At 44.9% G+C, this 16,055-nt stretch overlaps 1 protein-coding gene across 1 annotated transcript in view; it reads right to left on the bottom strand.

Moving 5' to 3' along the window:
* Positions 1 to 228: 228 nt before the first annotated feature.
* fhip1b (FHF complex subunit HOOK interacting protein 1B) overlaps positions 229 to 16,055 on the bottom strand; it is a 29,037-nt gene continuing 13,210 nt past the window's right edge. Inside the window, exons 8-12 of the mRNA XM_079277025.1 lie at positions 8,196 to 8,365; positions 6,660 to 8,069; positions 5,383 to 5,561; positions 4,864 to 5,026; positions 229 to 4,152 (exon numbers count right to left, since the gene is read on the bottom strand). Coding sequence (XP_079133151.1) covers positions 3,842 to 4,152; positions 4,864 to 5,026; positions 5,383 to 5,561; positions 6,660 to 8,069; positions 8,196 to 8,365 — 2,233 coding nt within the window. The 3' untranslated portion in view covers positions 229 to 3,841. The remainder of the gene's footprint in view (positions 4,153 to 4,863; positions 5,027 to 5,382; positions 5,562 to 6,659; positions 8,070 to 8,195; positions 8,366 to 16,055) is intronic.

The following is a 16,055-nucleotide window of genomic DNA, read 5'->3' as shown; positions in this document are numbered from 1 at the left end:
TCAGGGCTCTAAAAATTGTTCAATAAAAAAAAATTTAAGAAAAAAAAAAGTGAAATCCCTCTTTGGTTGAATGTATATCCACACAATCTTTGATGAGTAGACGTTACTCATGAAGGTTGGGAGCCCCAGTGGAGCTCTGATGTGTGGGCGACATGGAGCATAGATTAAAGTATGTACAGCAACAAGACGACAAAGAAAGGACACCGGGACAAATGAGATATTGCTCGGCAAAGAATTTATAAATTAATAGAAACATTCCCTTTGTAGTGTTCTTCCGAAAGCTTTTTGCCCACTTTGTATTTTTGTCCTTTGTTTTTTTGTAATGATTTCAAAATATAGAAAAATATTTCTGACAACATTAATCATTACATTATTTTTAGCATGATTTTCATTCTTTTCTGTTGGCTTTTTCACATACACCTGCATTTTAGACCCATTGCTTCTTTTTCAGTATTCACACATTACATCACTCCACGTCATGTTTCAGCCTCAAACGGGGGGACACCAGAGCATGTGTTGCATAGATCATAGGGGAGAAATCCGTCAGATGGGGGGGGGGGGGGGGGGGGGGGGGTTTAAAGAAAAAGGAGAAGATTCGGTACATCCCGTGATAAAGCATAAAGTCAAAATTTGAAAAATCGTTTTCAAAACGTGTGAAAGATCCGGTAAGAAAACAGCTGTGAAAGTCCCTTCAGATGAACCGTACATTATATTGTCAAAGCCAAACAGACGGCCAACTTAAAAATACAAAACATAACATATACATACACTCAATCAAGCCCCGACTAAAAACAACGGTGAATTCGAAAAGGATCCGATTATCGTTTCAACTCACTGAATTGTAGTGTTCAAGTATATCCGTCTGAAACACGGACAGCACAATAAAAATAAAAAAAACATTTTCTGAAGCTTAGCTTTTGGGTTCACCACTCGCCACCATTTTGTCAGTCAACACAATGATCAACCAAATAAACTTTGAGTCTATAAGTAGAGCTGAGACGAAAGGCCTCTCACATTGAGGCCTTGACTCCTTATTGTAAAGACATGCATACATAAACTGATTTTAATGATTGTTTTTGTTTAAAGGTGCAGTGTGTAGGATTTGGCAGCATCTAGTGGTGAGGTTGCAGATTGCTTCCAGCTGAAACTTCTCCTTTGGCCAAACCGCGAATGTCCCAATCTACAGCCTTATTTCTGGGCTTTAGGACCCCCCGCCCGCTTAAATGCTACACACTGTTCCTTTAAGACGGTTCATTTACTTGGTTTCCGCTATTACAGTAAGATGTTTCTGGTGGTTATGGGCTGCAGCATCCAGCTGTGCACCCAAAAGGAAACTATTTGCTGCCTTTCTTGTGGAGTGTGAAAAACAATTTCCATAAAGCTAGATAATCCATCACGGTAACCACACCGCCTCCATTGCATTTGCCAAACTGTCTGTTTTTCTTCCCCACTGTGTGGTAGTTGTGTCTCCCCATATCAGCGCTGCACTAGAACATGCTCACAGTCCGTCACCTGACAACTCAGGAAGAAGCTTTGTGAATATGGATTATTACAGATTACGTGCCATGAAACCGTCTTGAGTGCTTAAACAGAGATAGTGGATGGAGATGGTCTTTGGTGTCCACGAGTGTGTCACAGAACTACACACAACTGACATGACTGAACGACTGAACAGAGGAAGCGATAGCACTGAGAAAATACCAGCTATCTCTAACAGAACAGTTTGCAAAACATAGTTTAGTTAAAAAAAAAAAAAAAAGACAATCTTGAGTGTGAAAGCAGAGGACCCTGGTGAGGAGTGAGAGACTCTGGCCTTCTTAGCTGGGAAAAGGAGACACCGGGAGGACTCACTAACCGCTAAAACCTTACCGCATGGAAGCTAATTTAAAGGGGAACTTTTAAACCTGCTCCCTATTCCACATGTTTCTGTGTCCAAGTGAGTAATTGTGACAAAGAGGTTTTTATAATTGGTCCAGTATCGATGGAGAACACTGCATGTTTCCTAAATGAGATATTAAGATGATTTCGTCAATGTGGACACACAACAACAGACAGACTGACTGGATCAGAGTCCATGTAATGTCGTCAAACACGGAGTTCTCCCTCAATACTAAACGGACCGATTTCAAAAAGGAATTGTCCGAATTAGTCACTCAAACAAGTTACCCTTTAGTGCTCAGCACTCTGGCACAAACCAAAGAAAACTTACCCTGAACTAATTATAAACCCAGCCTTGATTCGTATGCTGACTCTCGACTAATGGCATTAAAACCGCTGGGTGTTACGAAATGAGTCGAGAAAATGTCCATAGAAAAGTGGAACGGAGGAATTACAAACGTGACGAACGACGAGCTGTGAGGGGGCGACGACGAATGATGACGGATGAAACTGTTGTTCAATCTCAAAGATTAAGATGGCAGGATGGCGTGTTGGTAGTTCCAGCGCCTCAGAAGGTTGCTGAACATCGAGGAAATAAAGAAAAAAATAGCGAAAGAGAATTTCGACTTTTTAAACACTGTGTGGCTGTGAGTTCATTCAAACTCAGACGCACAAACATTTACACAAATGAAATGCCGATCACAACACTGGCACATCCTCGCATGCACATTTATACTTGGTACCTACAAATTAAGTTACACTGAGAACAAAATTGGCGTTAGTGTTAAAAGAAAACAACAATAGCAGCATGTTAAGGAGGGAACAGTTTAGCGTCACTTTTAGCTCACAACAAAGACCTCTAACAGAAAAGTCAGTGAACGCCTCGTGACCTTTTTTTCCAAATGTCAGTTCAAAGTAAATGGAAATCCTGCCAACGCTCCCAAGAAAAGAAAGAAAAAGAAACTTTTCCCGTCATGCCTTTTTTTCTGTCTGACTGTCTTTTTAAAATAATAAAAAGACTAAATGCCACATAAAAAGGTACGACTTGCAAAGCGGCGCTGCCTTTTCAAAACCCCACGGCCTCCTTTATGGCAACAGGTGAATGGCTCACTGTTGGCCCGGAGAGTTGGCGTCACCCTTTTTTTTGGAAAGAAGTTCAAATAAACCCCCGGCAGACAACACCTGCTACCACGCAATGCTGATATGTCTAAAAATGGTGCAAATGCAAAAGACAAACAAAATATTAAAACAGGAAATTAAAAAATGGTATTCATTACCCAAAGTTTTTTTTTCCAGTACTTGTGTTGGCCGTGCTGATTCACAGGAGAGAACGTAACACTCTCCCTCACCTGCGTGTTCCAGTTTTCAGAATAAAAGTGGACACTTGAGATGCTCCGAGGATCACTTACTGTTTCTCCCTATCGGATCGCTTTGCGGCTTGATTGACGCTTTCGATAGTTTCTTTCTGCCAAACAATTTTTGCTATTTCGTTCCAATTTTGTTGAGGATGAAACTTCCTCCTCCTCTGCACCGCCTGAAAAAAAGCACCGTTTTTCAAACTTAAAACACGGAGAGACTAGCACCGGCGTGTGCACCTACTTCATTTGTGTGTAGCGTCGGCGTGTCGCATTATGCCGTGACGCGGTAACGTGTATATACAAGCTCCTAAATCTCAAGCATTGATCTGTGTATAGAATGTAAATATAATACATGATATGCACAATGTCGTAGAAGTTTACAGATGAGGGAATATTATTCCAGTCCTATAATGATTTTGGTACAAAAAAAAAAAAAAAATCGTGTCGTTTTTATCTACTTTAGTGACAGAAAAGTCTCGGTGCTCCAGTTCGTCCTCTGTCGATGGGAGAATCCTACTGGATTCTTTTATTATTATTATTTTTACAGCCAAATCAAAAAAAGAAATGGTCGGCTAAGAGCTAGATTTGAAGAGTTCCTCTCTCGTCTATTCCTCGGCCTCCCGGCTGTGGGGGAAAGGCAGAGTGACGGCGTGCTCTTGAGCCAGGGCGGCCAGCTCCTTGAGGAACTCGCAGAAGATGACGGCACAGTAGACTGCGTTCTTCACCCGCAGCGCCTCCGCTTGCTTCTCCAGGCCGGAGGCCCCACCGCCTCCGCCGCCCTTGAACAGAGCGCTGTGCAGCGATTGGCCGCCGTCCCGCACGTGTGCGAGGGCCAGCTGGGCGGCGTGGCGGGCCCGGGTCGGGCTGTTGGTGTGCCGGAGGATCAGGTCCCCGAGGGACGGCTTACGACTCTTCACTGGAACGAGAGATAGGAATAGAGTGAGCACGGTGCCAACAAGGGAATTAATCTGAACTCAAGGTCTGCTTCCTGGGTTTTTACAGAGCGTTCAAAGACGACCGAAAGCTCTGGAACAAAGCTACTTGGTAGACGTTGAGTTCAGATTATTTTGTTTAACATTCACACTTAAACTACTGCAACACCATTAAATTCTACTTCTTCCCAGAACAGATTTCCTAATTTCAGGGATTTTTGTGACATGAATTTTTTGAAACGAGGCAAAAAACGGAAATCACAAAAGTGACAAAAATGTAGAAAATAGTTTGAAGACGTTGATCTGTGTTGAAATAAAAGGGAGAATGTCATTTCACTAGCAGATTGATTCTTCTCTGCTTTCTGGTGTTATACATCAGGCTCACCTCTTAAATTGTATACATTCATTTTAACAATTTCATTAGTGATTGACTCTTTATTTAATTATCTCTTTAAAATCTGTTCAACCAAAAATATTAGTCATTGATTCAGGATCCAAGAGGAACACACTGACCACTAACCGTCAACCAACAGTTCAGTGACACAAGATAAACCAAACACAACCAGCAGGTCTGAAGAGAACCCAGACCTGTCCTACTCTGCCTGATACCAGACACACACACACGCACACAGAGAGAGAGACAGAGACACGCACACAGTACGTGTAAATGCAGCTTCTCCTGCTTCCACGCTCACCTAATGAATCTGAGCGCCGCAGGGTTGGAACCGCCGCGGGCGAGTCGGCCCAGTCCACTTTGCCTCGGGCCACCAGGTACTGCTGGGCTTTCTTCAGCATGGCAGGGAAATCCTCATGAGAGGCTGCAAACGCCTCGATGCGGTTCTTCACAGAACCTAGAACCTGAGGGGAGTTGGGGGGGGAAAAAAGGTTTTGATTGAAAGGCTTGTTTGTCGATTACTTGGTCAGTAACTACAGTATTAGTCATCCATTTACGGCATCTTTGAATATGGACAGGAATAGAATATAAATAAAGAAAAGTCTACGTAAATGCATTGTGGGCCTGATGCTTTTGCAACGCGAGTTGGCACAGAAGTGAGGTGGGCAGGAAGCGGACAACTATGCCCACGAACGGGAGACTAAAAGCTGTCACCAGTTCAAGCAGAAACGTACAAACTATTCTCCCCAGTCTGTGCGGAGCATCCGCTTTAGAAATGTAATGCAAATCCTGGGTCAACGTGTCGCAGGTTTTTGCATACCTGGATCAGCGACTTGACGCTGGGCTGGAAGACCATGTTGGTGTTAAGCAGGAAGGAGCGTAGGAGGGGCTGAGAATAGCAGGCCAGCTGGGCCACGATGCCCGTGAGCAGGATGTTGACGTACAACGAGTTTTGGAGCATGTTCTCCAGCTTGGCAAACAGGACCACCATGAATGGACCTGCACAGGAACACAACTTCAGCTCAGCTGCATGGGAACAAACTATGGATGGCCTGTGTACAGCCTTATTGAGAATACCAAATTCACGAGGATGACACTGACCCAGGACACAAAATAAGTCAGCATCATTTTTGTAAAAAAGTGCTGGGCAACGACTACAATTTTGAGTCGCGATTAAAAATCGGATGATTTTGTTGGGATTAATCGCATTATGAGCAAAATTCAATAATTAATTCAAAAGTAGGGTATATGCTATATGAACAAAAGTGCAATAACATTTGGTTTGCAAACACTAAACAAATAAGGTTATTTTTAACAGCAGTATTCCCTTTACACAGTAGCAGTTAAAATACAGTTATGATTCTGATAGATATTCAGCCGGTGTTCACGACTTTATTTTCATGTGTGTAATAGATGCAATTTGAAATATACACCTTGAAAACTGCAAACCTCATGTCATGTTTTCTTTTTTTGTTGTTACATTCTCAGAAGAGATACCTAATTGATATGCTTATTATACATGTTCCAAACAAAAACACTTTAAAAACTCAACAAAAAAAAAGAATTTAAATGAATAATTTCTTTTTTGCTTTTTTTGGTATTTTGGTCAGACACATATGCAACGCTGATTACCGTAATATGTGTGGTATTTGTTATAAATGTACGTTGGTATATAGAGGGTGATAAGAAGCTGTACATGGAGGGACTTAGGATCCAGGGGAATGTAGGTGAAGGAAACCGGAAGACACGCCACAAAAACAACTGTTCACCGCTCGCTGCCAGCCAGCCAGCCGGCCGGCCGGTTCTTGTGTTAAAAATGTCCGCTTAATAATAAATAAAAAAAACTGCGTTAACGCGCGATCAAATAATTGTCGACGGAAATTAATGAATGCATTAACGCAATAATAACGTGTTAACTTGCCCAGCACGAAAAAAAAGAAGGAAACACATTCATGATGCATAGTTGCGTAACTGGGCATAGCTTAAAAAAATAAAAATAAAATACAACCAATATAGTCATCGCACTTGTAACAGTGCCCCATCGTAAATAAAAAGTCTGGGTTGAAAACACATGTGCAGCAACAGAAAGCGTCTCACCTGTGTACGGCTGAGACGTGGGCTGATTCAGCGGTCTGGCAGGACTGCAGAGGCCCACCACGGGCCCGTCTCCCTTCGTGTCGCCCGTTGGCTTCGCCTCCGGTACTGAGGACAGCTGCTGTTCCTCCTCCGGCTGCTGCTGCCGCCGCCGCTCGGACGACCGGCCTTCTCTGGCGGTTTCCTCCTGCTGGCAGGCCGCTCTGCCGCGCTCCCTCACCCGGTCCTCCAGCTCCCTCAGCTCCTGCGTGAAGGCCTCGATGCTGATGCCCTGGCCGTTGGAGTCCCCGGGGTGCTGCGGCTCTCCCGGAGCCTGCTCCAGCAGCTCCCGGATGAGACTCTCCACGGACTGTTGCGTCTGGTTGGCTTCTGGAAGATCGGAGGACACGAGGCGCGGTTTGGCGTCTGACGTTGGCTGGGCGACGGGGCTTTGCAAGGAAATCGGATTGGGGCGAGGCGATTTGGCATCGCTCATTTCGCTGTTGTTAAAAATGGACGGCGGCAGAGAAACGCAGCTTTGTGAGGAGCAGGTGATGAGGGACCCATTCTGATTGGCGTTTTCATCCAAATACTGCTGCCCCCCCAAGTCCCTCTTCACTTTCTTCACCTCCAGTCCTCGGTCCCGGTTGTCTGAGCACCCGTCCCCCGTCCCGTTATACATGGCCTGGTAGCTAACGGTGACGGCAGAGGTGGGGTTGTGAGGTACTGGGGACGAGGCGGCGTGGGAGGCCGATACAGGGGTGGCTGAGGATGAGGAGGAGGAGAGAGGGGGAGGGACGAGACGAGGTAGAGGCTTCGGCAGGACCTCCTCCCTCTGCAGGCTGCGTTTCTTGGAGCGCGGCGTGAGGCTGATGCAGTTGTTTTTGCCGATGGTAATGTCCCACTCGCCACTGTCCCGCTCCGAGCTGCTCCACTCGGACCGCGCGGCGGCCACGACGGCAGCCCTTTGCTGGCCCGGGGGGGTGCCGCTGCTGCTGCTGCTGCTGCCGCTTCCTGCCTGCTGGAGAGAGAAGTGCTCGGGGAACATAGCCATGGCGGGGTTGGAGGCGGGAGGAGGCGGGGGCGGAGGGGCCGCGCTCGGCGAGGGGTTTTCCCCGTCGTAGGGGGCCGACCAGTCGCGGCAGGCCCAGGAGCAAACCTCGATGCCCCGATGGGAGTCCTTGAGGTACTCCAGGTAACCTGAGTCCCAGTCCAGACACTCCGTGTTGGCCTGCTGCTGGTGCATTGGGCTGTCGGGGGACAGGGGGCGGGAGGAGGAGGAGGCGCCCGACTGCAGCGGCTCCGTGCTGGTGGGGGTGGAGGGACCCCCGCCTCCCGGTCCACCTCCGCTGCTCTGTTGGCGGATGAAGAAGGCTAAGCGGGATGGGGTGCTGGGTCTGGGCGGCGCTGGGGACTCTGTGCTGGGACTGTTCACTACAGTAGGATGAAACAACATCATGTCAGGCGCAAGGAAAAACAAAAACTTAACAAACATAACATCAAGTCAAAGTGCTTCATGTTCAACATGTCCATAGTCGGTCCAAAGTGTTCGTTGCTCACCTTTGGCCCAGAATGCACTGTCGTCGTCCCGCTCAGCGGAGGACACCGCGTTCAGCCGGCAGCACTCTGGGATCAGCGACAGGAACTTGTCGGCCGACTTTCCGTACAGGTCCGTCTCCCTGATAGCGCGACGCTGACTCAGCATAACGTGGGTACAGGGCAGTAGATACCTGGGGAGCAAACCACAGGTAAATATATATTTTTTAAATTGATACAGCATAGTATCGCGATATTTTGCATGGCGATATTGTATCGATACATGGACGCCAAGTATCGATCTTTTATTATATAAACTACAAAAAATCAAATCAATTACTCTCAGTCCACTAGATGGTGCTGAGTTATTTTCTGGTGAGGTCAGAAAAGGTCCCGGGTCAGTGTGATTGGTAGGAAGTTGGTCAAAACAAAGATAGAGACATCTGGCCTCATGTAGAGTTCGAGAGCCTCTTAAACTGTGAGAGACCAGCCTTTCCAAAGAGTCAGCCGGTTTCAATTATAAACAAAAGTATTTAATACTTCTGAAGCTAAAACAGTCGCATGGTGAAGGACATTATCTACAGTTAGATCGAATATGACCCGCTCACCCCGAAAGCGTTACACCCACACAGTGGAACCGGAGCAAAAGGCCGGAAGTTCTTTCTCCCCCGCCTTACATCGTTCGAAAAACATCCCATAATGTTCCTATTGGCTAAATCCAGCTGGCTCCTCCTTCTCGCAGGACCCTCGCACGGGCATGACCTGTAATTGCCTGTCTAGAAATCTATCTGTCCCTTACTATTCTAAAAACATTCAATGACTGTCTTTTATGGCTTAATGGTATAAAGAAGGATTTGCAACTTTTGGCAAAAACTTCACAAGTGTCACAAACAGATTGCTACAAATACTAAGATACACTTCTATCTACAAATTCTAAAACAGTTCTACAATTATGAATCTTCTAATTATGTATTCCAAAACACTTCCAATTATGATTTCTTAATTATGAATTATGAAACAATTGTATTATAATTTCTTAAAACACACTTCTAAACCTATATTTCCTACACTCACAACGGGGTTAAATCTGCCAACAGTAGCCAGGCTCATGGGGAGAGTGCAGCGCATAACTGTCTCTCTGCCCTTGACGTCCACGCAACGCAAGTTATACTGAGTTATATAACTCTAATATCCTACTTATACAAGTTATAGTTCATATACTGAGTCCACACGTTTGCATTTCGTTAAGTTGGACTATGTAGTGATACAAACAGTTCAGTTTGTCAGATTCATGCAACATTTATGACATTGTTGGTCAGTCTGTCTGCTTGTGTAAGAAATTTGAGCAAAAAACTGTAGTTAGTAGATATAATAAGTGTTTAATAATTCATAATTAATAATTCATAATTAGTCATAATCATAAGGGTTTTGGGAATGCATAAATAAGATAAACATAAAGTGATGTAGGAATAGTAGCTAAAAGACGAAGCTTCTGCCAAGTTGCAGAAGGTTAACTTTCACACTGAAGGATTATTATAGACGGGATTAAACAATAACTGACAATCATTGAATGTGTTAGAAACTCAGGGCAAGAGAGTCATGGAGACAGGCGTTGCAGTGCGTAGAGAAGTTAGCCAATAGCAATTGAGATAGACGGAAGGGGAGGAGTCGCGAACGAATGTGTGGGAGGTTTGAATTAAAGTCTTTTTCTCTCTCCCGTGAATGCTCGCAGAGGACAGACGTGTTTTATACCTGAGGAGCTGAGTAGAGTTTTTTGCAAATGGGGTTTTATTGTTTTAATATTTCATAGGAGTATGTACTCCAATGTTTAACTGTAATCGTACTTGCATCAGTGGAATTAAATTCCTTATAATTGTAAACCAGTTTTGGTAGCGTTATTATTGCAGCGTGTGTCGACTGCACAAAGCAGCCGGACACGTGTGCTCCAGCCTTCTCTCTGTGGGGGTTGAGATTCAGCCTCGACAAATTTGGCAACCACGAAGGGACTCCCTTGCCGGCCTCGCTGTGTGTGCTGAACAAGCAGACATCCTGGGCCCATAATATCGGTAGGCAGAGCCGTTTCATGAAATCTGTGAGGTAGCTTTTAGGAAATTTAGGGGAGGTCTGTTTGGCTAAGCGTTGCTAACAGCTAGCTCTGTGTTGCCGGTGAGGACGTTCCACGGAGGAGGCCGAGTTCCACTGAGGTAAGCTACGATTTACTGTCTGAAGTATGGTGAACTAAGGGACTAGTCCAGTGTATAAGGATCCTAAGAATAAAGAAATTAAAGGCAGACAGCGCTGTATTAAATCACCACATTGGAATCAAACAGTTTTCGACAGGGCGAACTGCTTTGCTTATGCTGAGAGTCTCTTCGGCTCAACGTAAGAATTGCTAGGTCTGCAGATAACTAGTTTAAAGCAGTTATGTAGCTGGGCGAACTGAAATATCGTGGCATTCCGGCTTAGGGGTGCAATCCTTTGCGGGTTTAGACCACGAATTTTGGGTCTCGTTGCATAAGCTGTGTAGAGAAGCTAGGCTAGCGGGAGTTAGCTTCTGAGGCTGCGGCTCACGGGTGATGAAACACTACCTGGAAGACTATCTAGCTTGTTTTGGCCGTGCATTAAAAGTAGCGATCGTGTGGGTGATTCGGAAGAAGTAGAATAATGGGCTTTTGGGGGAACTAGACTGACTGAGGAGAGTGGTGTGTCGCTGGAAGTTTATAACTTGTGATCATAACGTAACAATGAACTCAGGTCTGGAGGAGCTAATAGCCTGTTAAACCGGAGGATTTAAGGTTTAATAAAACTGGACAATAAGTCCAATAATACGTGTGACCAGTCTGTGTTTTAGCAGCGTGGAAATACGTTTAAAATGATGAATAACATTGTATGAGCTGTAAGCCGCGCTGTGAGGAGCTAACGCTAGCTACGTGTAGCTCCGGTTTTGCGGTACTCTGTATGTAAAATAAAAGTGCTTATAAAATAAAATAACCAGTAGAGTGTGAGAGGAGACAGAGGGCGTACCAGTGGAATTAAAGTGTGGGATTTTGGTGAAACTTGTGTGTGCGTATGCTTGATTAGAAGCTCCGTTTTTGTCGTTAGCATATCCGTTAGCATAACATCAGGATAACTTCCTGTCGGCGAAAAATAGTAGAAGAAATGCAAAACGCCAGAAAACCAACTAGCGGCCAGGAGGAGTAACTGCTAGATAATAGTAATAAGTGTTTAGAATCTGTGAATTTGTTAGAGCTTCATTGTCTAAGACCTGTAAGCTTACATCCTGACTTTAGTTTTAATTAAGCATTATAACAAAGATTAATGGTTTCAGTTGTGCTTCTTCAATTCTTGAACTTAATTGTGATTCATTAGTAAATGAGATTCATTATTGTGCAGACCAGAGTATAAGTGCAGTTCAACAGTTTGACTTGCATTGGTATTTCTGATTGAATATCTTTGAACACAGTTATTGATTTTTTAAAGTTGAATTTAATATTTAATTGATTAATTATTCATTGTTTTTTAATTTCATTTTACTTCCAATTTTAAACCTTTCGAATTCCGATTTGGAACTGGATTGTGATCTTGACTCTGATTTAGATGTTGAGTTTGATTTCGGAATTCTAACTTCAATTTTGGATTCGAGATTCCTTCACATATCCAGTATTGACTAATTTTGGTACATTTACTATTTTACATCGTTCCTAAGAATCAATTTTGACACGGACGGTGCAAACATATTTGAGAGATCGTTGACCTCTCTTACACTACAGACGTATGCTAACATTTACTGCTGAACTTTGGGCAGTTTTGTGTTTGTTTTAGTCAAGGTGCGTGGTTGAGTGGATCCAGATCTGGGAAGTGGAGCAGTGGATCCCAGTTTTGGAGTCAACGACCGCACACAATACAGCACAGAGGGTGAGTTGACTTTGATTCATGTGATGACAAGCGTGCACATTCAATACACACATTTGAATACTCCTAGGCTGCATAATGTTTACATTAACGAGGCAGAGAAGGGAAGTAGGAGAGCTGGTAAAATCCAACGGACAAGCTGAGTTTGTGCCATGGGGACATCGAGAGATGGACGCATTGGGAAAGGCGCTGCCACCGCTGGCAGGTGGAGCCAATCCGTGGATCCGTGTCTTTGAAAACCTCACAGCAGCTGATACATTGGCATTGGGAGACATACGAGCCATGATGATCCACACCGAAGGAACAGCCAAATTGAACATTTTGGAGGTAAGTACAGGAATGACAAACAGGGGGGATGAAACCCCATTTGACAACTTTCGAGGAGTTTTCTGGTCAGCAATGCGGAGAATCTGGGCCAAAAAAACAAAAATGAACTCTCTTTCGGGACTGAAGATAAAACCAGAAGACGAAACCCATCAATATCTGAGGAGAGCTGAAGAAGAGTGGCAGAGGGCCACAGGGGGGAGACATGATAGCAATGAAGCCACCACTGTGGTATGGCGACACAGTGTGCAAAAGGGCCTGCCTCCACCGGTACGGACAGCGCTGGGAGAAGTAGTAGGCTTGAGCAACATGAAAGATGCCATGTGGAAGAAACACCTAACTCACTACAACCAGCGACATCTAACTGAGAAGACAAAAGGACAGGAAGACATAGAGAGAATGACGCGGCGGCTGCTGAAACTTCAAGTAGCAGAGGTCGACAGAATTAAATAGAAAAGTTCAGGCCAAGAAACAGATGATAGCAGCAGAAGCCCAGCAGCAACAAAATCCAGCAGTACCAGCCCCCACGGTGGTGTACCATCAGCCTCCACCACGATGCAGAAGTGGTGCATCCAACAGAGGGAGAGGTAACGATAAAGGGGGGCATGGAGGTCTTGTAAGTAAAGGAGTGTGCTACGTATGTGGGAAAGAAGGTCATTGGGTGAGAGATTGCCCTCATAAAAGAGCAGGAGGACCGATCAGTGCAGCACCACAACATGCTCCGTTCCCACCACAACATCAGCAGTACCTACGACCAGGTCCATCTGGACCTCCTCCCGTGAGACATCAACAGATGCCCATGCTGTCACCAGGACCATGGGGAGGTTCAGTGTATAGCCAAGATACATAGATGGTTGCCATGTGATCCCTTACAGCAGAGATATCGTGGTGAAGGGGAGATATGGTAAGGTGTCAAACATTTTTTGTAGATCCACATTTAGAATAGTTTTCAGTAAAGGTGCTACTCACAATTTTTGAGATTTAATGACGTCATGATAAACCACAACTTTGAATTTAAATACAGCACAATCCAAGTCCTCTAACTCAGTGATAGGTCCTAGCCTAGACTTGCTAACTCTAGAAATTGAGAAATATACGGGAGCTCTAACTAACATGAGCCGAGTTTTGTTTTCTCAGGTGACAAACGCAGAAGCAGCAGCTGACGAAAGGAAGCAGGCTGACGTGTCACCAGGCAGTCTGGTGTGGATAAAAGTCCACGAGCGCAGGTGGAGTGAACCAAGGTGGACAGGTCCATGGGAGGTAGTATTGGCAACCTCACATGCAGTAAAGGTAAAATGGGAGCGACTGGGCACCACCTCACTCACTGTGCAGCAGCGAAGGTAACGAGTAAGACACTCGCAGAGACAGGATTGAACATCAAACAGGAAAAATTTGAAGCCAAAGACACCTCAATAGAGGGGTTTAGACAGTACTGAAGATGACGTTTCCCCCACAGTTTAAACGAGGGCGTCCATTAGGAGACTCTAGGTTCAGTGGGTTATGGAAGTCTGTAATTATTGGCTTCCTGATTTCAGTAGTTTCCCTCTTAGTATGGGGAATTAACCACAGACAGGAACCAGAACACATGCATGACTACATCAAGATTCGACATTTAGCCTCAGTAGCTAATCAAACCACGTAGAGAGGCTTCTCTGACGACACTCACCTATGAAAATGTAACTCTCACTCTTATGTTCAAAGAAGGTACAACATCAACGGTCCAGTTCGACTTCTGTGAAGTAGTTTCCTGTCCCAAGTATGAACACACCTACGGGTGGATGTCCAAAACCTTGTGCATCATAACTGACCAGTGTGGGCCCGCCACAAATAAGTATGGGAAACTGTTATCATATTATGACTGTGATGTGTACAAAGGGGGTGGGTAGATGTAATCCTTTAAGACTTACCTTAACAGACCCAAAATTGACTGACTGAGGACTTTACGTAGTACAGGGAAAGGCAACTACTGATAGTCCTGCCCCACAAGGGCTCATTAGGATCATTGTTAAGCCTGCCAAAAAGACCAGGTTCGACATACGACTGACGCAGAGAATGAGGTACCGGGGGTTGGAAACTGGAATGGCAGATGGGAATTTATGGTGGGTACAATATACGGCTTCAAGTCAGAAGTACAGATTGTATTGTGTGTTCAGGACCTAGACCCCTAGCAACACCAGTTCCTTCAAGATTCAGACCCCTAAGCCCTGAATTTAGTTGTATTTTAACTCTGTTCACTGAGGAAGCTTTGCCCCTTCATCACACTTGTCAGGGGCTACACTGGGATTACCCACCTGTAGAATATAATACCCCACCTCTGTTCAAGGTTACAGAGGGTCCATTTGATTGTATAGTCTCAGATACAGCTAAGGGGCCCAATGTAGGTAGTATTATTGCAAATTATTGCAAATTGTAGCAACAGTCACAATGCTAGCGACTATCTATATAACAGTGTGTTAAGACAGACAGCACCTAGAGCTGATTTATGGTGGTGGTGTGGAGGAAGAACCATATATCCAATCCTGCCTAAAGATTGGACAGGTAGATGTGCAACTTATATTGTCATTCTATATCTTGCCTGTCAATGATGCAACTTATAGAGAACTCATCTCTCCACGCCCACATGCTAACAGAAGATCCAAAAGAGATGCCGGTGGCCCGAAGGGAGCTTTTGATGACCAAGTGTACATAAGATGTCATAAGAGTGCCAAGGGGGGTGTCTAACGACTTTCAAGCCAGAAATCAAATAGCAGCAGATTTAGAATCTGTTTTCTCTCAGAGGGTGATGATTAATAAAAATGTCGATTGGATCAACTACATTTACTATAACCAACAGCGTTTTGTAAACTTCACCAGGGACGCCATATCAGGACTGCATGCACAGCTGGCGAAGACTAGTTTTATGACCTTGCAGAACAGAATGGCATTAGATATGATTTAGCAGAGAAAGGTGGCGTGTGCCAGATGTTTGGGTCTGCGTGCTGTACTTTAATTCCAAATAACACAGCTCCTGATGGATCGGTGACCAGGGCTCTGGAGGGACTGACAGCACTCAGCCAAGAGCTAGCGGAGAACTCTGGTGTCACGAATCCGTTCACCGACTGGTTGGGAAGTATGTTTGGCAAGTGGAAACATACATTTTTGTCAATCGTAATTACTCTGTGTGCTGTCGTCGTAGGCCTCCTAGTTGTCTGTGGATGGGGGTTCCCTTGCATCCGTGAACTTCTATAGGGGTTTATTACTTCAACGATGAGCCAGACACCAGTCCAGGGCAACCAGTTATGTGTCGAGGATGAGGGAGAATTGGAGCTTCTGATGGCCACAGTCTAGATGAGGCCACCAGAGGAACTTCACGAGCGGTTCCTGACCATCCTCTCGGAGATCCTGAAGGACCTGATAAAGGCCCAGATGGACTTCTAAAACATCCGGTGAGATGTTGGAAATTTGGGAAATAGACGGATTGTTTTGGATGAGTATTTTGAGATTTTATTTTTTGTTTAATTGGGTTATAAGGGGATTTTAGGGTGTAAGGATTAAGAAATGCAATTTTGTCAAGTGTAAACAGTCAAGGCTTCTCAGTATGTGTTCTCTAGCCTACAGGCTGTATCCTGATCCTGCCAGCCCCAAGACATGGACGGCAGTGAACTACAA

Source organism: Melanostigma gelatinosum, assembly GCF_949748355.1.
Source record: "Melanostigma gelatinosum genome assembly, chromosome: 10".
Taxonomy (NCBI): domain Eukaryota; kingdom Metazoa; phylum Chordata; class Actinopteri; order Perciformes; family Zoarcidae; genus Melanostigma; species Melanostigma gelatinosum.
The sequence above is the reverse complement of the archived record's forward strand: the minus strand, read 5'-3'. Positions and strand labels throughout refer to the sequence as shown.